This window comes from Coptis chinensis, chromosome 8, assembly GCF_015680905.1.
Source record: "Coptis chinensis isolate HL-2020 chromosome 8, ASM1568090v1, whole genome shotgun sequence".
NCBI lineage: Eukaryota > Viridiplantae > Streptophyta > Magnoliopsida > Ranunculales > Ranunculaceae > Coptis > Coptis chinensis.
The window spans coordinates 51,836,803-51,860,986 of record NC_141463.1 but is presented as its reverse complement, the minus strand read 5'-3'; the positions used below and the strand labels follow the sequence as shown (position 1 = coordinate 51,860,986).

Genomic DNA, 24,184 nt, shown 5'->3' with positions numbered 1-24,184 from the left:
CATGGGAGATTGGCATTTTTCCATGGCATCAAAGGAAGCGTGTAAGACATTCCATGCATTGGCCCAAAGAACGCACTCACCTTCGACATTACAGAACTAGTAATTGAGAATCTTAAGAAGGCTCGGTCTTTTCGGCAAGATTACATCACCCTGCCAGTTACAGCATGCAGGATAGTGAGGACATACTTCCCTGAGTTTGCAGCCACCTTTCAAGACTGGGTAAAGGTCGACTCTATGTGTCCAACAAACAAGATAATTCGTTCCTTGCGATTTCGGACATGGACACGCCCTGCAAGGTATCTTAAGAAAGTTCGTTCTTTCCCTAATGATGAAAAAATGATAGCTCATCTAGACAATGCAAAGAAAAGGAAGTGGAGTGAAGTCTGGAAAGCTATGATAGATTAAGGGATGCTAAGGAATGGCATTTCTACTGTGGACGAGGCAAGGAAGGACTATCCCCAGTTCAAGGTTGGGGCAATGTGAGTTGATGCATGTACATATTTGTTTTATGTTTTGATGTGAAATAAATAATGACCTAAGGTGCTACTCTAACAAGTGCTTCTACTTTTATGATGTATAATATATAGTGTGTTACAATAAATTTCGTGGAAGATGTCACTTTATTTTTGCTCAAAAGCCTCGTGTATACTCTTTCTTCCTCTTAACACTTTGAGGGACACGTTGTCCTGTTTGGGGGTGGTGAGAACATTTTGCAAAAATTAGGCATGCATAGTTGTACATAGTTACTTAATGTCTAAATAAACGATTTAGTGACAAATTCTTGTTTCTCTTTATATGATGAAAAATATTTAGAAATCTCACCCTAGCATCAAAATTAGGACTTGTTCTTAGAAACTTAATTTAATAATGTATGCAATAGTTTTACATCTTTTCATGAGCATTCACGACCGACTATCATTAAATGTACACGTTAGAAGTTTTAGGACCCACGGTTAGACAACTTAGTTTCCATATCCCCGTAAGAATCTAACCAAAAGCCTCAAAATGTGTGATATATGAGTAATGACACAGAGGAGTAGTTCTTCCGAATAGAGAAGTTCACACGTCTACTTACTTGATCACTACCCAAATCCTAGGCGAGAATTTAGCCTCTTTCTTTGGATCGATATAGCCAAAAATTCACACCTATAAAAAAATTTTACTGCTAGTCGCCCCACTGAACCTTTCATTAATCCTTTCTACTTCACCAATAAAAATCATTACCCATCTAGTAACCACAAATAAATAAGCCTACCTAGATGATGAGTATGAGAAATAGGATGAAGTGCAGAAAAATGAAGAGAAAAACCTTGTCACAAATCAAAATCAGCTACCTGTTTCAGAAGAAAAGAAAAAGAAAATAGAAATATGTTTCCAAAAATCAAAAGAAATATCAAGGTTAGAATTTCCCCCAAAGAACAAATCAAAAGGGAATACAAAAGCTTGAAAAATCCAAGTATGGAAACCATGTTGGAAGCAGGAAAGAAAAAAAGGGTTTCTCTAGTATGAATATCTCGAAGACCTTATTCTCTTATACTTATCATTTTTGAATTTTCCATTCCAGTTTTTTTTACACTACCACCTAAGCCCCATAACACCTAATAAAGACCTCTAGCTCAATTAGGAATAGGGTAGTATGATAATAAGTAGTAGTTGTGACTTCTCGACCTCGGCTCCTCGACCGGTCATTGAGTATGTGAGGAAACGTGTGCCCACTACAATCGGAGATAGCAAAAGCTCGAGTGGAAAAAATAAGAGAGAAATTGTGTTTCGACACACACTGTAAGAAGAACCTACTTAAGGACGCTTATCCAAAGGATCCGAAACGCCCCGCCAGACATTTCATTATTAGATCAATCGCGCATGCATGCTCATACGTAGATGTTTCGATTATTGTATGTATATTAACTTGAATTTCGAAAGAATAAAATCCTTGTTTCCCTTGCTAGTGAGATGTCTAGATACCGAGATTAATTAAAGAAACAAGCCTTTGTTATCGAAGTCGTTGTAGTATAAATGAAGTTTGTGAGTATCTTCTCGGAAAACTCTCACGAGGTTATAACTCGGCCCACTAGGGAATTCCTAGTGGTTCAAGGCCTTGTTGCATATGGTCAATGCAACCGCGACTCGCGAAATGAGACTTAGCTTAGGACAACACATTTTTGATCACTTATCGCTTTAATGTCTCTTCTTTGCTTGAGGACAAGCAAAGTGTCTGTTTTGGGGGTGGTGTGATAAGCACCCAAAACTGTAATATTAAACCCCGAGACATAGCATTTTGGTCGATTATGTGTTTAATAATCATGTAATAATTATATTTTCGTGACTTTGCAGGTTTCCGCAATTAAAATGAATATAGTGATAAAACATGCATCAAAGTACGTGAATACGAGAATATTTGAGTTTCCCACCAACCCCGCGGAGCCGGAAGTTTCCAAAAGAAACGTAAACCGGTCATGAACGGGCCTACTTATGAAGAAGAAGCAAAAAATTTCGATGCTCAAATCGATAAATCTAGGTGCCGACGTTGGCTAGTGAAGCCGCCAAGTACAAGAATACGGAATATTGGAATTCCCCGCCAATCCCCCGTAAAAAGCCCAACAAAGCCCCGACTAGAGCCGAAGTTTCCAAAAGAACGTAACCAAGAAAGCGGGGCCCACATATAAAAGGTGAAACTTCCAAGCTCAAATCGGATAAATCTAGGTGCCGACGTTGGCTAGTGAAGCTGCCATAGCGACGGCTAATTTAACTCTACGCAAGGACAAAAGTAGTAAAACGCTAATTTCGGTGCGCCATGGACACACTAAGTGGACACACTCATGGGCCCGTATAAGGCATGATGAGTCAAGATAGGCAGGTGGCAAATGATGGTTTCAAATTGATACCATCGGCAAGAAAGAAGACATCGCATCAATTCAAACCGTGGTTTGAATTAACATAAGCTAAAACAAAACCTTCAAATGGCAAAAGGACAAAACTTAAAACAGTTGAAAACAAAGTTTGGTTTGAACCATTCAATTAGCATAAAACAAAACCTTAAATATTCACGGGTCACTCTTGTATCAGCTATATATATGAAGGGTCGCCTTCATTATAAGGTCTTCAAAGATATTAATGCTTTAGCTACGCTTTTAGTTTTTTTCTTCAAGACTTACCTTCCGCCATTTTTATTTCAAAGCAGCCTTAATACGATAAGTTATTTTACCCTTAATACTTGATCATTTCTTTTCTTGTTTAATTTCTGTCCTCCGCATTTATTTACTTAATGTATACGACAAGTTTTATTATTCCTACTAGGATGATGAGCTAATCCCCTCGGGGAGTTATTATGCCGCTTCATATGAAAATCGGATTGACTTCGTTAATATTCTAGAATCACTACTTAGGAATTAGGCATAGAATTAACATCCGTCCCAAAATGATCGATCAGTACAAAGTCGAGAGTCGATGATGCTCGTAACAGTAAAATGTCTTCGCGCTACTTTCTGGTGTGTCGACAACTCTCCAATTCGTCCAGCTGATGTGAACTTGTGCCAGGAGCTGAAATAATATACCAGAGATGAGGTATTATCGAAACTTCTTATGCTAGTGAAATGCAACCTAGAGATGTGGGCATGCACTAGGGATCAATACTCGACGTCGTCTCCGAAACGAGACGAATTAGAGATGTAGTGATTTAGTAATAAAAATTGTTGAAAAATGATTCTTGCATGAGCATGATTAACTCTCTCCCTGTTTCTCTACTTTTGTTTACCTATATATAATCACCGTAGTAATTTATTTTATTTGCATTACCGTTATTTTAATTAAAAAAACCAACTAAAAAAGAAACCTAAAAATCCTACTCACTTAAAGTGTAACTCCAGTTGTGAACCTATCCGAGCCCTAAGGTTTGGACGATCCCTTACTCGACCTATCCTACCAATCCCACGTGAGTAAGGTAACTTGACTAAAACGCATCGACTATCTGAACGTTGGACTTTGGACTTTGGACTTGGACTGTGGACCTCGGACTTTGGACTGTGGACCTCGGACTTAAGGAAATAAGTAACTGAAAACCAATAAACGTGTGTAAATTTGTGTTTTATCACTATCTTACTGTTGTCTCTCATGGTTGGTTAGCATGTCTCGTCTTCCATAGGCATGCCATACCGTGGGATGGTTGGCAGCTGGAGCCCTTAATTTCGAAAACTTTTTCCTTCTATGGGTGATTTCTAATTGTTTCGAGCTTCGTCTTTCTCTCTGGTTGGAATAGCTAAAAAATAAGGCTAACTAGAGATTAGGAGAGGAGAGACTAGATTATCTAGCAATAGAGCTAGTCCTCTTCACTAGATTTGCTTTCTTGCAAAACAAGGAATTGCACAATCTAGGGCAAGCCAAACCCCACACAGGTTCTAAATTAGAATCACTTAATTTCAAGCACCTTATATTGGAAGGATCACTTTCGTCATAGTGATTTTTCTTAGTAGTTTTATAGTTTATATTTCTCTGTCATAGTAATTTAGGAACAAAAATCCAAAAACCCAAAAAGAGAAACCCTTCTCTCACCCTTTCATAAAAGTTCTTGTTTTTCCCGTGCTTATAATAGAGTTTCTCGATACATCAATAGTTATGTAATTTTCCAAAAAAGAAAATGAGCAATGGATTCCACATAGACCAACCCTTAGAAGTACGCAATCTCCATTCTTCTAAGGGCGGTTTGAGGATCAGTTATGTGTTACTAAGGGTTGTCCATATCACCATGATATTCGTACAAGACATCTTAAGTCTTGCACAATAAATCCCTCAATCAGCACACATAACTGAAGCCACAGTCTGACTGGAATGGGTACAATAAAGAGCCAACAAGAAAGTTGCCTAAGTTCACCTGTTATGGGTTATTTTCAAACTTAGCTTAGAAATTACTGCTTTTGTATGAGTTATCTTTAAAACATCCCTCCATAGTTTTTCAAAAACTTAAGGATATAAAAATTAAAATCTTACGCCCTAAAGTAACCAAAATGATACTAGATAAACGTATGATTTTATCTTATTGTAAAAACCCTCTATATGGTTAGAGATACATTTAGAGAAAAACAGGATTAAAAAAAAACACACACACACACACACATTTCATATAGGTAGTTGTTTACATACATGCATTTCCCATCTTTTTATTTCTTAACTTCTAAGTATAATTCTTCATGCATGTTAAGTATTTCATAGTAGAATAATTACGTAAATCCCTAATACAATAACCCATGTACATCTTGTTCTATATCTATTAAACCACGCTCCAAACTTGTTTAGGGGTGGTATATTCTCATCACGATGAACATAGTACATGTTACTGCTATTTTTGCTCATGTTCTTATGGTAATCTCTTTCATTTTCTTCATACTTCGAGGACAAATTATCTTTCTGTTTGGGGGTGGTATAGTAACATTCTGCAAAAACTAGACATTTATTGTATAGCAATTATTATATTAGATATAGTAAGTATATTTCTTTCTTTCTTTCTTTCTTAAAATATTTCGAAAATACCAAAAATATTTTTCTATTTAGTACTAAACGTCTTGTTTTCCTTTTTCTATGATGAATAAAAGGTTTAAAAGTCTCATTTTAACAATAGAGTAAGGATTCGTTCTTCGAACTCAAACTAATATATATACAATAGTTTATGCACCTTTTCATGAATAGCATGCATCAGCATTTGGTTGTATATAGTAGTCAATTTCCGAGGCCAAGGTTAGAACAGTTAAGTTCCATATCCTGTGAGAATCTAGCCAAAAGCTTCATCTGAATGATTATTAAGTGATGACACAAGGATGTCTGGATAGAAAGATAACACGTCCACTTGCTTGATCACCACACCATATCCTAGGAGAGAATTTAGGTCCTTTTTGGATCGATATAGCCAAATAAACGTTAAAAACCCATAAAGATAATTTTTTTCTCTAGTTACCCCCCTTTAGCCTTCACCAAATTCTTAAAGCCTTTTTATTTCTTCACCATCAATCCCTGAATCATTACTACACACAATAAAAAGCTTACCCAGCTGACGAGTTGAGAATTGGATGATCTGTAAAAAAAAAAAAAAAGAGAAGAGAAGGCCTTGTATAAAAACAGAATAGTTAGAAGCTTCGAAAGAAAGAAAAAGAAAGAAAAGATTCAAAATATCAAAATCTCCTAAAAGTTCAAAATCAAAAGGAGTCAATTTCAAAAGAAACAAAAACAAAGTTAGAACTCCCAAAAATTCAAATCATATGGAATCATAAAGCCAAAGGGCTAAAGAATGAATCACAATTTTGGAAGCAAAAGAACAAAACAAGGTTCTTCTCTAGTTACAAATATCCTGAAGACCCAATTTCTAAACTTATCAGAGTTTGTTTTCCTTTCCTTTTAATTCTAAACCACTACCTTAGCCCCGTAATTCCTAATAAAAGACATCTAGTTCAACTAGGAATAGGATGGTGTGATAATAAGTGGATATTATGATCAATCGACCACCCCGGTTTCCTTAGACGTCATTTGAGTATGTGAGGAATATAAAGTGCCCTATGCACTTGAGAAAACAAAACTTGAGTGAATCTATCAGAGAGTTGTGATTGCAACACACACCTGTGAGGACCCAACTTAAGGGCGCTCTCCAAAAGTTTCGGAAACGACTCTGCTTTTGCATGTCACCGCTCATATTTTGCACGTTTATCGTTAGATGATTAAACTACTGTATATATATTATTCTGAGTTCAAAGGAGCTTTTCTTTATTACTCGCTAATGAGATGTATAAACCTCTGAGAATAAATAAGGAAACAATACCCTTTGTAATAAATAGAGGAAGTTTGTGAGTACCTTCTCTGGAAAACTCTTACGAGGCTTAAGCTCACCCACTAGGGAAGTCCTAGTGGTTTAAGGCCTTGTTGCATATGGTCAATGCAGTCACACTCCTTGAAACGAGACTAGTATAATAAATCACACATTTGTGATCTTAGTTTTTTCTCTCTCATCTTTTGCTTGAGGACAAGCAAAATGGTATTTGGGGGTAGTTGATCAGCCCCCAAATGTGCATTTCATTACATTTACAATACTTCAATTATGCCCTTCTTATGCTTAATGAACATACAACTTATAGCTTTTGCTACCGTTTGAAAGATACATGCCATTTAGGATGCATATTCCTAATACGTGCATTTTAGTACGAAAAGGATGGCTATTTACGCTACTTGGGAAGATTCCATCTTAGGAGCAAAAGTGCCAGAAAGTCAAAGTTAATTGTCAAAGTCAAAGACTCAAGGACTCAAGGCTGAAAGCTATGGACTCAGAGACTTAAAGCCAAATTCAAGAATTCTATTGTATGGGCTTAGGTCAAAAGCCCACAATATTGTTTCTAGAAGGAAAGGCATAAATGTAATTGGTGTACTATATAAACCAAAGAGATATAGAGAATTAACCATCCAATGTATTAGGGTCCAAACCATTTGGTTTGTTAGGAGTAGTGTAACCTAAATTTACATTAAGGTATTTTTATTTTCTTTTATTTACTTTATTTGCATTTTCCATTGTTGTCTTCAAGTTCCTTTCCATCCAAGTTTGATTTCATTGTTGTTATTTCAAGTTCAATCAAGTTTTCATTCTCTAAAAGTTCTTCAATCAAAGTTTCTATCAAGTTTTATTCTCTACAAAGTATTCCATGTTTAATCCTTGTTTTATTCTCTACAAAGTATTCCATGTTTAACCCCATTCAAAGAACTAGTGTTTTCCACCATTAGAAAAGAGAGAGATTTTCAACCCATCAAACCATTCCTCCCACCATAAGATTTTAAGATGAACAACAAACCCAACTCCCACTTTCTCAACTTGTCACCAACTAACGCATGACCTTTGCAATAGCGTAAATCTCCACAATGTCAAAAAAGCATATCACTCCCTCAAAAAAGGCAATGTTATCGACTGGGCATGTAACTCTGACATTATCATATGGACGCCAATCAACCTTAAACAAATTAAATGTGTCATTAATCACATACTCTAATTATCAATTACTAAAAAAAAATTAAAACAAACTGAAATACTTACATTGAACACCATCATATCATCAAGTATCGCTCAATAATACTGCAATGCATGACATGTGTCCTCATAGTGCACAGTGGTAATTGTGTGTCTAAGCACACGCGACTCAGGCACCTTATACTCCAAGTTTGGGATAAGCCTGAATAACGGGAAGTACTCATAGATCCACGCCTAGATATATACACACACAGTTAACATTCTTATATAAAAAATATATAATTACCTACCATTAACATTAAAAAGAATCCTCAAAATACTTAAGTTTTACTTGTAGAAGAGTCAGGAAGCCTGAAACAACTTTCACCTTCGCACACGTGGTAGTCCCAAGTCCTCTATACAAAACAGCCAAAATTGCTGCACCCCACGCATAATCACTGATCTCACTGAATTTCAGTAGCAGCCTTAAATAATAAACATGCACTCCAATCCCAGACTTGTCGGTGAAAAGGGTACATCCAAAGAAAAATAGTAGATAAGCTCTTACAGCCCGCTGTACCTCCGTCAAAGTCGACACCTTTATGCTTTTCCTTTTTACTTTTTCGTTTTTCTTTTTCATTTCTTCTTAATCAAGTTAGGTTTAGAGCAAGCCTTCTTTTGAATCAAATACATCCATCTTTAGTCTTCTGAGTTAAAGACGTGACTTTCAGTTCTCTGGTTCTGAGTCCTTTGACCTTTGACCTTTGACGTTGACTTTGACTTTTTAAGCACTTTTTCATAATAGCTTCGAGTCTTCATAATAAGCGTAATTAAGGTTCTTTTTTGTGCTAAGATGTAGCTTTTATGATAAGTGGTCTGAAATGCTCTGTAACCTGAAAAATACAATAAAAGCAATGAGTTGTCTTTTCATTATACGTAAAAAGGGTTATAATACAGTAATGTAAGGGTAATAAAATGCACATTTGGGAGTTGATCTGAAGATTTAATATTGTAGTGAGTATACGTCAAAAAAGTTTAGATTAAGAGTTGAGGTTCATCCTAAATTGTTTAGAGTTTGAGTGAGGGAGATATGAAAAAAAAAAAAAAAAAAAAAAATAGACTCTTGGATATTAGAATGGTTTTAAGCTAATGAACTTGAAAACTTTGATTGTTTGATTGAAATAACTTGAAAACATGAAAAGAAGATTGATTAAAACATTGAAATGAAAGCAACAAACAAGATTGAAGATTAAAACAAAGAACAAACAACAAGTTTGATTGAAATAAAGAAAAGAAAATAACAAGTTGATTGAAATAAAATAAAACAACAAGAAATTAAAGACATGAATTGAAAAACAAGACAAGAAAATAAACAAACCAAATGGTTTGGATCCTAAGAAAATGGATGAGTTTACTTTTCTTTGCTTTTTGATTATATACCCCTACTTTTGCCTTTTACAGATTTGCCCTCATCCATTATAAACTAGACACCTCACCCTTTCACATTTGCTTTTGCTTTTGCTTTTACTTTTTGGAGCCTTCTTGAAAAAGGTAGGTTAGGGAGAAAGTCTTCATAATTTAAAATAAAGGCCTCTATCTTTGGTCTTCTAATTTGAGGACTTTGACCGGTTGACTTTGACTTTTTCAACACTTTTCTATAGCAGCTACTAGTGTTCATAATAAGTGTGATTAATGCTCCTTTTGGTACTAAGACGCAGCTTTTATGATAAATAGTCTGAAATACTCCTCAACCTGAAAAAGGCAGTAAAAGCTCTGAGTTGTCTTTTCGTTAAGCATAAGAGGGACTGTAATACAGCAATATAAGGGTAATAAAACGCACATTTGAGAGCTAATCACCACCCCCAAATAGCATCTTGCTTGTCCTCAAGCAAGGATGAGAGAAAAAACTAAGATCACAAATAAGTGATTTATTACACGTTATACTAATCTCATTTCGAAGAGTGAGATTGCATTGACCATATGCAACAAGGCCATAAACTACTAGGAATTCCCTAATGGGCAAGCTTTCAGCCTTCTGAGAGTTTTCCAGTGAAGTTACTCACAAACTTCTTCTATTTAGTACAAAGGGTATTGTTTCCTTATTTATTCTCAGAAGCTCATACATCTCATTAGCGGTGAATAAGGACAAGCTCCTTTGAACTCAGAATAATATATGTACAGTAATTTAATCATCTAAAGATAAATGTACAAAACATGAGCAGTCATATGCAAAAATAGAGTTATTTTTTAGGCTTTTAGAGAGCTTCCTTAAGATGGGTTCTCACAGGGGTGTGTTGCAATCATAACTCTTTGATAGATTCACTCAAGGTTTGTTCTCTCAAATGCAGTGGGCACTTATATTCATCGCATACTCAAATGACGTCTAAAGAAATTAGGGACGATTGATCACACTTACTACTTACTATCACACTATCCTATTCCTAATCGAGCTAGAGGTCTTTTATTAGGAGTTACGAGGCTAGGGTGCTGGTTTAGAAAGAAAAAGAAAGGGAAAAACAAAATCTGAGAAGTCAAGAAACTTAGTCTTCAAGATACTTGTAACCAGAGAAGAACCTCGTTTTGTTCTTTTGCTTTCGAATTGTGATACATTCTTTTATCCTTTTAGCTTTGTGACTCCGTATGATTTTGAATTTTGGGAGTTCTAACCTTGCTTTTGATTCTTTTTGTTTTTGATATCGTCTCCTTTTGATTTTGAACTTTTAGGAGATTCGATTTTTTTGACTCATTTAGATTTTTAGAGTTTTTGCTTTGGATGGGTCTTTCTTTTCTTTTCTTCTCTTTCTTTTCTTTTTCTTTTGGAAGCAAATAACTGTTCTATTTTTGTACAAAGTCTTCTCTTCTGTTTTTCTGATAACCATCAAGTTCTCAACTCATCAACTGGGTAAGCTTTTTATTATGTGTTGTGCGTGAGAACAATTAATTTAGTTGTGCGTGGTTTTCACAGTTTGTAGAAATATTCATTCTGAAATAATGGTTCCTATACTTTAATAGCTTCAATTCCTTGGCCTTCTCCATAATTGTCCAGGGGCTTCCCATGTGATCTTTAATGCTCTGAATTGCTCTGTTTTACCCCTTTTTCTCTAATATTCCGCAAAACTCTCTCTTTCACCTGTAGAATCATAAAACATAACTTACAAACACTATTAGTCCACTAAGATGGCTAAACAATAGACATAATCGAGGGTTAAATTGCACTTTTTAAGCACTTATCACATTTTCCAAATGTGTCGAGTCTAATACATACTCTAGAGTTTCTTTTGCCAGAGTTTTCTCATTTATGGGTAATGATGCATTAAGGCATGTGAGAGAAATTGTGACTTCGGGCATATAGTCATCGTCATAATAGCTAGAATTTTCACTATAGTCAGGTAGAGATTGATGGGGATTTAATTGGTTAGAAGTATTAGGATGGGCTTTAGCAATTGGCTTTGTTATAGTAACACCTTGTTTCTCTTTTCAATTGGGTTCTGGACCGGTGGCACGGATATTAGTCTCAGATGTGGCATTTTTTAATTGGATTGTATAAAACATAATGTAGTTGTTATTTGCTAAGTTAGTATTATTTGCTTGGCCATTTCCTGGTAGAGTTGATCTGTGATGGATGGTGTAGTGGAATATGAATTTGATATGGATGGTGATGTGAATGGTAATGGGCTTTGGGTGAAACCGCACTCTGACTGACCATATGGATACATGAATGGTGGTTAACTATTTGAGGTGGAACTCCATGAATGGTTGGCATGATTGGAAAACTCTTGAGTGTATTGGGTACTCAGAAAGTTTGAAAATTAAGGTTTGTAATCGTAAAGAATTCCCGTAGTAGACTCGAATTTGGTATATGATGGACAATGAGATAACCAGTAGTAGGGATTACCGCAAAAAGAACAAGGTTCTGGTTTTGCATTGTAATTCCATGACGGTTGTGATGCACATTGATAAGACATGAATGCTCAATCAATGATGATGCACAAATAGTAGAAATTCATTTTTTTGGATTTTTGAAAATATTTGCTTGGTCTATAGATTACTATGCCCTATTCAGATGAACAATTGGGCGCGATACTAGGATGGATCTACTACATGGCTCAGAAGAGTAAGCAATCACTTCACTAAGTGGTGTGCTGCCAAGAATCTCACTCACGGTGAATCTGGGGGAGGGGAGTGAGGAAGGTAGTTGGTCCACCGGAATCTAGTAACTGATTACTCTAAATCCTCGTGGCTATATTTTTGTCATTTTCTGGAGGAGTGTGACTACTTTAGGCTTTAGTTCGTTGATTGATTTTAATTTGTTTGTTTGGTCTAGTTCTTCAAGAATCAAGCAACGTCGTCCGATTTATCTACATTGGGGAATGACTTCCCAATGGTTGTTATGTGGCTCGAGTTCAACCTTATGCGTGAATTTTAATTACAGTGCAGAAATTAAAATTCAAACAACCACGTAAGCATGCTTGGACACACAAGGTATCCTCTTACATGGGCATTAAAGAGGTTTAGTAAACTATGAAAAATCGGACGAGTGTTCCATGTTTTAGTAAACTATAATTACAGTACGAATCAGGCCCAACCGTTCGAGTGTTCCCTATTTTAGGTTACAAAAAAACCCACAATCTAGGTTTTTAATAATTAAACAACCTTGCCTTCAAGGGCCCAAAACATAAAAGTAAGCTAACACTACTACTAAGACTAATAGATTAACTAGTTTAACTAGATTAACTAGAGTTAATCGTAATTAGAGTGTTGATTACCAAGTTGATTCAAAGTGCGCGAGCGTATGATTCACAACTCGCCTCGCACACTTGATCTTGCCAAGGCAATGAAAACTCTAACTCTTGGTAGGTTTCACAACTTCAACCAAGTGCTCAACTCATGTTCATCCACATAACCAATCAACAACTCATTTTTTTATTTTATTTTTTTTTCGATTTTTTTTTAATATTTATCTATTACAACAAAGTCCACTGATTTATACTACTCTATTACAAAATCCGGATCCATAGTTACAACCATGCATAAAAAATGAGCAAACTGTGAAAAAATGAACATCGACTGTCCTAAGGTGCCTAGGCGGTCGCGCAGGTGGTCGCCATGTCGGTTCCAGCCAAGTTTGTCCGTCTTCCGACAATTGCTTCTTCTCCTTTCCAACAGTTGAATGTTGAATTTGGATTTAAAATAAAACAGATCAATATTGAAAAATAACAAAATAAATCAACGAAAAAAAAACAATAAATGAAAGGGATAGAGTGATGCTTCCCTCCTTAGGTGCTCAACTAAGCATCCATGCTACTTCAATCCATGACGGCGGCGCCATTTGAAGATTTCATGTAGTGGTAAGTTCAAAGTATTTGAGTGGGGTTCACCATAAATTGTTTAGAACTTGAATGAATGAGAGTTTTGAAGGAGGAAAGGTAGATTTCTTTAGCTTTTAGGACTTGTTGTTATTAACTCTAGTTGTATTGAAAAAAAACTTGAAAAGACTTTGCTGATTGAATGATTGAAAACACAAACTTGAAAGAAATAACTTGATTGAAATGAAGAACAAAAAGTAAAAGAACTTGAATATAAATGACTTGAAAAATAAAATCCTACACTACTCTTACATGACACTAGAATAAGTCTAGGTGCTTTCTCTCCTCCTACTTTTTGGTTCTTATACCTCTACTTTTATAAAAGTCTGATTTACTCTCTCCCTCTACAATCAAGACACCTCACCATGGTTGCTTTATGATTTTTCTTTTTGCTTTTTCCTTTTGCTTTTTCATTTCTTCTTGATCAAGCTAGGTTTAGAGCAATCCTTCTTTTGTATCAAGGAAATCCATCTTTAGTCTTCTGAGTTATTGACGTGACTTTCAGTTATCTAATTTTGAGTCCTTGACCTTTAACTTTTGACTTTACTTTGATTTTTTCAGCACTTTTTCATAGCAGCTTCGAGTCTTCATAATAAGCGTAATTAAGGCTCCTTTTGTTGCTAAGATGCAACTTTTATGATAAGTAGTCTGAAATGCTCTGTAACCTGAAAAAGACAATAAAAGCTATGAGTTGTCTTTTCATTATATGTAAAAAGGGTTGTAATGCATTAATGTAAGGGTAATAAAATGTACATTTGGGAGCTGATCAATTATATCTTCACATTTCCATGGGGCTCTTTCTTTGCCCTTCAAAATATTTACTACTCTCAACAAGTCAGAGGCAACCTCAACTCTGAGTATTTGAATCTTCAAGCAACCCTGCAATCTTACCAAAACGGCTTTCAGTTCTTGGAACAATACTGAACTTAACCCACCTGCTCTAGTATAACCTAGCAGTACTATGCCTTCTGAGTCTCGGATTATATATACCACCAATACTGCCCTTCTCATCTTTTAGTGAGCCATCTATATTTAACTTCTTTATCCCTCTTTGAGGTTTCCCCCATATACATTGTTTTGATACTTGTTTCGACCAAATATGTTCAAAACACTAAGTGGTGACGAAAGAGATGAACAACATATAAAAGTAATGAGAAAAGTGATGGTGATCGAGATAATGATGAGACTATACCATTCGGATGCCTACTTACCCAAATTATCGATGGGATCAAGTCTCAAGAACGTAATTCTGTATGAAAAATAGTTTGGTATTTATATAGGTAAAGTAGAGAATCCTTGTAGCTCAAGTATTCTTATAGCTTAAGTAATTGTAATTGAATATAACTTTCAACTGATAATTATCTCTTTGATAAGAAATGAATCTTGACATAAATCAATATACGTTAGTGGCAAGCCATGTGGCTAAGGTTCAGCCTTAGACACATAAGTTAATGGGCATGTACATTGATCCATGGTATTGCAAATTGGGCTTTAGCCCTATCGATTAAACGAATAAAGTGGAGACCCCTACTAATGGACGTTTGCCGCATAGGTGGGGGTCGAAACACCGCCTCCTCTTTGGCATGTGGGCGAAGTCTATATGGCAAAGAAAAGAAAAAGGTAAGGAGGTCATAAGAAAATAATGAATAAAAATGATTTGCAAGGTTGTAGACGAAATATTGGCGTGGAATGCAAAATTAATGCGACAGTGAGATGAAAAAGTATTGACATAAATAACGGATGATAGAGAAAGAGTGGCCAACTAATTTGGATTTGGTGGCAGAGAGAAATTAGAAAAAATAAATTGGACTAATAAAGGTAAAGTGGATGCGAGAAATGGAAGGTGAGTTCAAAATTCACAAGTATTAAGCAACATGATCAGGAATAAGAAAGGTAGTAACCATAGTTTTGACCTGGAAATAGCTAGTGTCCAAGTTAAAGTGGAATAGGAATAGTAACTGTACTTGGAATGGAAAAGGTATTAATAAACCACTTAGGACAAAAATGTTAGGACATGTACACTCAATAATACATATATATAAACTGATATAGCTTTTTTTTTTCGATAACCATCAACTGATATAGCTATATATAAACTGATATAGTTATAAGCTAGTAGTACGTATCCATAAAAAACGAAAAACAGAACTCGCGAAGGAAACCAAGAAAAAAGAATAAGGTCATCTTCTCCTTATCTTCTTCTTCTCGAACAGTATCCCTTCGAAAGAAAGTGGGGTTGTGGAATCCTTGAGGGTGGGGTTGGTTTTTATTTTGAATAGGCAAGGGATTAAATTGTTGTGAAAGATCGGTGGGTATGAATTGTTGCTGGAATTCAGTGAGTTGTTGAGTTTGTGGAATAACTTGATGTTGGAGATGGGGTTGGAAATTGGTGATGGTGTTGATGATTTGCAGGGTGGTTGGTTGTTGAATTTGAAAACCTGTGGGATTGGTTGGTTGTAGTTATGAGCGCTTAGAAGCATTGGATGCAGCGAATGCTGAGAATTTGTTTGGACTTGGGTTAAAAAAGAAGATGCAAGCTAAGAAAACTCGGGATTTTTCTGGTGGATGGCGAATGAGAATTGCATTGGCTCGTGCCTTATTCATGAATCCAATCAGACTTATCCTTGATGAACCTACAAATCATTTTGACTTGGAAGCTTGTGTCTGGTTGGAAGAGATGCTGACACATCCTCGTCGCAGCGGCTAGTATCATTGCTCAGGAAACTACTGGTGACGTTAGGATAACAGATACCCACGCAAATGAAACAAAGTGTGGTTCTACAATTAAGTCTATACTGGAATTTCTCTCTACTATGAGATGTCGGTAATTTCTAATTGGATAGGCAACTAAAGACTGATAGGCATAATCTAGCTTAGGCTCGATCAGTTTCAAATTGGATCTGCTTGGATATTAAGTTCAAATTGTTGGGTTTTGATCAAAATTGAATTTGAGTTGCCAAAGACGACGAAGAAGATGGATATTGATGAAAAGTCTGCGAAAAAAGTTTCGAACGGAAAGATCTCAATGCCTTATAAAAAATAAATAAGTTGGAGAAAGTTGTCGCTCAAAAAGTTGACGTAATGCGAATTTTTGCCACACGGAGAAACAGCAGTATTACGAGCAAAATATTCACAAAGAGTTGACAGAGAAAGGTTTCGCGTAGATGTCAATGAATACCATAGATGAATTAAAGAAGCTGACAGAAGTTTCGTTGAGAAAAAATAATGAAGCTTATGGAAAGTTTAACTCGGAAAGTTGTGCTCAGAAAGATTGGCTTAATGCCTTTGAAAAAATAATGAAGCTGTCGGAAAGTTTAACTCAGAAAGTTGTGCTCAGAAAGATTGGTTTAATACCTTAGAAAAAAGAATGAAGTTGGCAGAAAGTATCACTCGGAAAATTTCTCATAGAAAGATCGGCACAATGCCTTAGAAAAAATAACGAAACTGTCAAAAAATTTTGCTCAAAAAATTTCGTGTAGAAAGATCGGCACAATGCCATAGAAAAAATAATGAAGCTGTCAAAAAATTTCTGCTTGGAAAATTTCTCGTAGAAAGATCGGCACAATGCCTTAGAAAAAATAACGAAACTGTCAAAAAAATTTGCTCGGAAAATTTCGTGTAGAAAGATCGGCACAATGCCTTAGAAAAAATAATGAAGCTGTCAAAAAAATTGTGCTCGAAAAATTTCTCGTAGAAAGATCGGCACAATGCCTTAGAAAATATAACGAAACTGTCAAAAAAATTTGCTCAGAAAATTTCTTGTAGAAATATCGGCACAATGCCTTAGAAAAAATAATGAAGCTATCAAAAAATTTCTGCTCGAAAAATTCTCGTAGAAAGATCAGCACAATGCCTTAAAAAAAATAATGAAACTGTCGAAATATTTTGCTCAGAAAATTTCTCCTAGAAAGATCGTCACAATGCCTTAGAAAAACTAATGAAACTGTCAAAAAATTTCGCTTAGAAAATTTCTCGTAGAAAGATCAGCATAATGCCTTAGAAAAAATAAAAAAGTGGGAGAAAGTTTTCGCTAAGAAAGTTGACGTAATGTGAACTTTCGCCGCACGGAGAAACGGCGGTATTTCAAGCAAATTATATTCACAAAGAGTCGATGGAGAAAAGTATCGCACAGAAAGGTGTTAATTAATACTGTAGAGGAATTAAAGAAGCTGAAAGAAGTTTCGTTGAGAAAAAGCGCGCAATGCCTTAGAAGAAATAATGAATGTGGAAGATAGTTAATCGAAAGCGCTAAGCGAAGCGAATGCAGATTTCGAAGAAGAAAACGAAGATTTAATCGAGCGACCGTAAAACAATTGACAGAGACAATTGATTAGGTAATTGTGTGAATGTAATACCATAGAGCTAAAACTTTTTTTGATAAAAAATAAAAATAAAGTATGGGTTTGCTATTGAATATTGTTGTTGTCTCAGATAACATACCTGCAGAAAACTGACAATGTTGTTGATTTATGTAGTTGAAATGAAATAGAACGAGACGCCCCCATGTAAAGAAAAACGCCCCCAATGCTAATGTAACTTGGCAAAATTAGACTAAGCGAGCGTAAAAGATTTCAAACTTAGACTGACGAAGCTAAACGTGGTAACTTCGTCAGATTTTGTCGTAGTGATAGTAACGTACTAAGCGAGCATAAAAGCGTTCAAACTTAGACTGATGAAGCTAAACGTGGTAACTTCGTCAGATTTTGTCGTAGCGTAGCGATAGGAACGTACTAAGCAAGCGTAAAAGCATTCAAACTTAGACTAACGAATCTAAACGTGATAACTTCATATCGTAGTGATAGTAACGTACTAAGCTAGCGTAAAAGCGTTCAAACTTAGACTGACGAAGCTAAACGTGGTAACTTCATCAGATTTTGTCGTAGCGAAAGTAATTAACTAAATGAGTGTAAAAGCTTTCAAACTTAGACTAATGAAGCTAAACGTGGTAACTTCGTCAGATTTTGTCGTAGCGATAGTAACGAACTAAGCGAGCGTAAAAACGTTCAAACTTAGACTAACGAAGCTAAACATGGTAACTTTGTCAAATTTTGTGGTAGCGATAGTAACGAACTAAGCGAGCATAAAAGCGTTCAAACTTAGACTGATGAAGCTAAACGTGGTAACTTTGCCAGATTTTGTCGTAGCGATAATAATGTTGTGATAGAAACAAAATGATACTATTAGAACTGAAGTGAAAGAAAGACTTTATTGATCACCAAATCTTGAAAAGTACAAAGATAATAACGGAAAATAAACTATTGAACTGGAAATAGACTAACAAATTTTTGTTTGGTTTTTCGTTTAACTTGTCTATTTTGTCTGCTCACTTAGTAAAATAATTTGTTACGACGAGCAAGAAACGAACATTGCGAGGGGCTGTTAGAAATAAACCATCAATGTCAAGGCCCCATTTTACAAATGACCAAAGTTTATGGATTGAATGACGCTTCATCGCGAGAAGTTTGACCCATATCATATATCATGTTTTTGACAAGACATACACTTCTCAAACAAACGCTTAACATCCTTTGGTATCTATGGCCACCAATACCATTGGGTCATTGCTATGTGAGTGAGACTTCGCCCTTAAGAGGGGTGTTCACATAGTCCTAAATGAATTTCTTCGAGGCCTAGTAAATCTTTCGTTCTGCCCAAACAACAAAAAATAGGATTGAGACTTGTGCCGCTGCGATAGAGTTTTTGGTCATCAGGAATTCCGGAGCATCGTCAGTTGCATAATCGTCGTCGGTAGATACCGAGACATTTTCAGTGCCAAGCTCGTTGGAATCATCTGATAATATAAGTAGTTAATCCAGTGTTGTCTTGGCAGCGACGACTTGATTTCCACAAATAAGTTGCGATAGAATCAGAATGTCTTACATCATAACGTGGATACTGCACAATACTGATAGATGTAAAATTTCATGCAATTCGTTCAATTAAGTCCAAATAAATGACCATTCTATTATTGCAAGCCACATATTATCACTCAAAGTGGCTAGCAACTAACTTAGAATAATTAATCAAAACTTAGTCGCCCCCAGCTGAAGAGTTGTGCGTATACCGCAAATGACAGTTTCGTACTCGGCCATATTATTTGAAGCGTCAAAACCCAAACGTAAAGACCTCTCAATTATGTCTTCATTCAGCTTCAAGTTGACAAAACTAAGACTGGAGGCGGACTTATTATGCGAACTATCGGTGTAAATCTAGCAATTAGCTGATATATCCGATAAATATTTCAAGTCATCGCCCCCGGGAGGTAATGACAATTAGGGATCGACGTTTTCCTAATTGAGTAATGCGTTCGACATAGGAATATCCTCAATAAAAAAATCAATCATTAGTGAAACCAAAGTTTGTCTCTGCTTAATTGTACGAGTGTCAGAGACAATGTTGGAAGTGCTAAAATAATTTTTCCATTCTATGACTCAATTCGGACATTGCGAAAAAACTTGCGCAGCGGATAGTCAGTATAAACTTCATTGATTCCTTCCTGGAAATAAGCTTAAGACGTCTGGCAACAAAAAACAAGGCCAATGCAATTTTCTCAATGCAAGAATGCCTCGATCCAGCTGATATAAGAGTCTTGCTAACAAATAATATGAGACGACTATCGGCACTATCAAATAACAATGAACAAATATAAATTGGAAATGTTTTGCTGAGATTCGTGAAAAGTAACCAGTGTGAAGTCTGTATTTATCGTCTTGAACTCGTGGGTAACCATTACGAACAATGGGAATCTAATCATCACCACGTAAACAATCTCATACACAATTATGTTATTAGCGTGCGTTACGTTGAGGTGTTACAGATACAACACCACTTTCGAAAATTCGTGGATTACCAAAAGTTGGGAACAACAAGAATCTCATCCTCACCATGTAAACAATCCCACACACTACGATGTCGTTCGCGTGTGTTATGTTGTGGTGCGATAGATGTCACATCATCTTTGAGAGGAATAGTTCATTTCAGATGACGCTTGTAGTAACTGTTCTATTTCCGATCTGTACACGCTTGAACTTTCGAAAAAGTGATTCTCGAGGCATTTGACTTATATTATCGGCATCAGAGGATGGAGAATCATCAAAGGCAATAACCTCGCACTGAATAATTTGGCGCATTGGTGGAACGGCAGTAGGGTCGCGTGCAACCTGATTGAGTGAAAAGTTGTCTTGGTGGATTGCTACGGATAACTTACTGATGAACTTGAAATTAGCTTTCTCACTCACAATGACTTTTTCGCTAGTTCCCCACAGACGGCGCCAATTATGTTTCGACCAAATATGATCAAAACACTAAATGGTAACGAAAGAGATTAATAACGTATAGAAGTAATGAGAAAAGTGATGGTGATCGAGAGAATGATGAGACTATACCTTTCGGTTGTCTACGTACCCAAATTATCGATGGGATCAAGTCTTAAGAATGTAGTTCTGTATGAAAAATAGTCTGGTATTTATATAGGTAGAGTAGAGAATCCTTGTAGCTTAAGTAATTGTAATTGAATATAACTTTCAACTGATAATTATCTCTTTGATAAGAAACGAATATGGACATAAATCAATGTACGTTAGTGGCAAGCTATGTGGCTAAGGTTCAGCCTTAGACACATGAATTAATGGGCCTGTACATTGATCTATGGTATTGCAAATTGGGTTTTAGCCCTGTCGATTAAATGAATAAAGTGGAGACCCCTACTAATGGATGTTTGCCACGTAGGTGGGGGTCGAAATAGTACTTTAACAGTATATTCAGAGACAACACCCAATCTCTCCAGTAAATTCTTCAGCTCTCTTGAATACTTCACCTCTCGTAGCTGACATTGCAAGTAGACTCCCATGTCATTGATCAGCCTACTTGTAACCATTTACCAATCTTGTGCAGTGTTCCTGAATATTTTGAAGTTATGTTCCTTCCATATATAACTAACAACTGCGCAAATGTACACCTTGTACACTTCAACTTCCATGGAGTTTCTTTGACAGATTCTCATAAGTTGCATCCACTCCCTATTAGTGTTTGGTGCATGTACATTGATACCTGTGTGTTGCTTCACACTTCTCCATACCTTCTTTGTGTAGAAACACTCAAAGAAAAGGTGTTTTGAATTCTCTCTCGAGTTATTACACAAACAACACTTAGAGGAATTTAACATTTTCCTTTGGATCATCCTATCTTGTGTTGGTAAATTTCCTAAGAGTAGCTGCCAAGCTGTGAAAGAATGTTTGGGAATCACTAGCTTCCCCCCCACACCATATTGTACATCTAACTGTTTCTCTTGGAATTCGGAGAGCATCATATGCTGATTTGGAAGAGAAAGTGCTATTAGGGTGGGGGTTCCAAATGACTCTGTCTTCAGTAAGGTTGGTGTTGATCTCTGCTGCTAAGATGCTTGCCTTGAGTACACTTTGTGGCAAATCATGAACCAAGTGATTCCATACTCCATCTGTGATAAGTTCACTTACTGTAGCATCCATTGGAAAAAAGAAGACATTCTTAGCTGTGTTATCTTCCTTCAGAGGGCATTCATACATCAGATATCGTGCCATAGCAGAGTTTTGGCACCTGTGGATATACTGTATGTAATAAACTTCCTTGCTATACTTCTCATCTCAAGAACTCCCCTCCAAACCCATGAACATTCTCTAGGTATAGTCATTGTCCATAATAACTTCATTTTCAGATTTTGATTCCATATCCATTGAACCCACAAGCTCTCTTCTCTAGTAACCACCTTGAATACTAGACCACAATATGCTACAATATTCCATAATTTGAGGTCTATTATTCCCTCTAAAGCACGGACGCACTAACCCATGGGCTGTGTCCGTGTCGGACATGCGTTGGACGTGGGACGTGGCATGGACGCGCGACGGACGTGGTCAACACGGTCAAGACGCGGTCAACTAAATTGGATGCGGGTCAAGACGCAGTCCGGACACGGGTCAACATGGTCAGGACGCGGATTTTGACTCAAAAAAAATAAAAAATAAATCAAAATAATATTAAAAAACTAATTTTTTTTCATTTTTTGTTTTTTAAGACTTATGACATGTTTTCAAAGTTTGATTAGGAAATATTTAACTTAATTTTGTGGCTATTTATCTTTAATAGTTTTGAATTTATGAATGTTGATACATTTAATTTAGTTTTTAATGTTCAATTTATATAAAATAAAATTATAAATATTAATTAATTTCCGCGTCCTTTGCTGCGACTGCGTTTTACATTTTTGAGATATAACCGAGTCGCCGCGTTTGTGTCCGCGCCTGCGTCAATGTTTGCGTCCGTGTCCGTGCAACATAGATTATTCCTAACCCTCCTTCCTTCTTGGTAAAACTTGTGCATTTCTTACTGGTATGATGCATCTTTTTCTTCATGTTTGGTCCACACCAGAGGAACTTGTTGCATATTTTGGATACTTGTTCCAAAACTGTGAGAGGGAGTATAAAATTTCTTTGCCCAGTAGGCATGAAAAGTTAAGAGCACTGACTGGATAAGTTGTAACTTCCCTGCATATGAAAGGACTCTTGACTTCCAGTTTTGAATCCTACTAAACTATCCATAGTAGATCATATCCACTAAATATTAGCTCTTAACTCGTCTTATAAAGGGACGTGGTATAAACCATGGTAAACGGATCCCTCCCCTTAATTAATATCACTTATTCATTTCACTTCATATCCCCCCTATTAAGGGTGGAATTTGAGTCAAGTGGTTCAGGCTCAGCTCGTTTAGCTTAAATAACATATTTGTAGTATAAAATAACCAATCTATTCGGGTTCAGCTCGGCTCTGCTCAAGCTCAATTTAAGACTCGTGTAATAAACGAGGTGAGCTTGAGCATAGTAAAACTGGGCTCATGTAGCGCAAATTCCACCCTTAAGGACCCCTATTATTAGAGTTCACCCCAACCCTTTAAGGGCAGCCACCATTTTGGATAAATAACAAAACTTGTTTATTTATAAAGGCACCTGAACAAACAAAAGCCGGTTGAAACAACAAATCTCTCTCTCTCATTTTCTTGATTCTTCCGCTAAAACAATCAACAATGGCAAGAGGATCATCCCAATCCCAATCCCAATCAACCCCATCCGTATCATCGCGTCCAGGAAGCATCATGGGACCACGCGGCACACCAGCCGCAACAGCTGGAATGCGTCGCAGAAGACTAACTAGTGGTGGGGCAGGTGGATCTGGTGGTGGGAATTTCAGTGGAGGTGGTGGTGGTGGAAGTAACATGTTAAGGTTCTATACTGATGATGCACCGGGTTTAAAGATCACACCTACTGTTGTTCTTGTTATGAGTCTTTGTTTCATTGGATTTGTTACTGCTCTTCATGTTTTTGGTAAGCTTTATCGTTACCGATCTGCTGCTCCGTGATTTTGATCTGCTGCTCCTCCTCTCAATTGGCGTTGGATTGAATGATGGGGGAGGTGGAATTTTGATATGTAGAATGTTTTGTTTCTTGATTTGGCATTTTGTAGTTTCTTGATCAACGTTTAAGTAGTTTCTTCTATGTGTTAATTAATGGTGATTGACATATTGATGATGAATGTTAACTAGTTTCTTATCTGCATTGATTTTGGGATTATTAATTAGCTAAATGAATCTAATGTTGACATTTGTGAATCAGAAATTATGTTAACTGATTGAAGTCCATTTTTTCTTATAAAACAAGAAGGAATCAAGAATGGTGGAAAAGATTGTTATTAATAATGAACACATTTAAGAAATGATGTGATTCAATTTTGATAGTTGAGAGAGGTGTTATTTAGATGCAAAGCGAATTTATGGGTGTAAAAATGATGGTAGGTACTTAATTGGAATGGATTAATGT

General features: G+C 36.3%; 1 protein-coding gene across 1 annotated transcript; it reads left to right on the top strand.

Annotated features, from left to right (window-relative positions):
* Nucleotides 1-23,301: 23,301 nt before the first annotated feature.
* On the top strand, nucleotides 23,302-23,923 carry LOC147481872 (uncharacterized). Its single transcript, XM_086580661.1, has one exon. It carries the CDS (start codon nucleotides 23,395-23,397, stop codon nucleotides 23,725-23,727), a length of 333 nt encoding a protein of 110 aa, XP_086436787.1. The 5' UTR covers nucleotides 23,302-23,394; the 3' UTR covers nucleotides 23,728-23,923.
* Nucleotides 23,924-24,184: the final 261 nt, after the last annotated feature.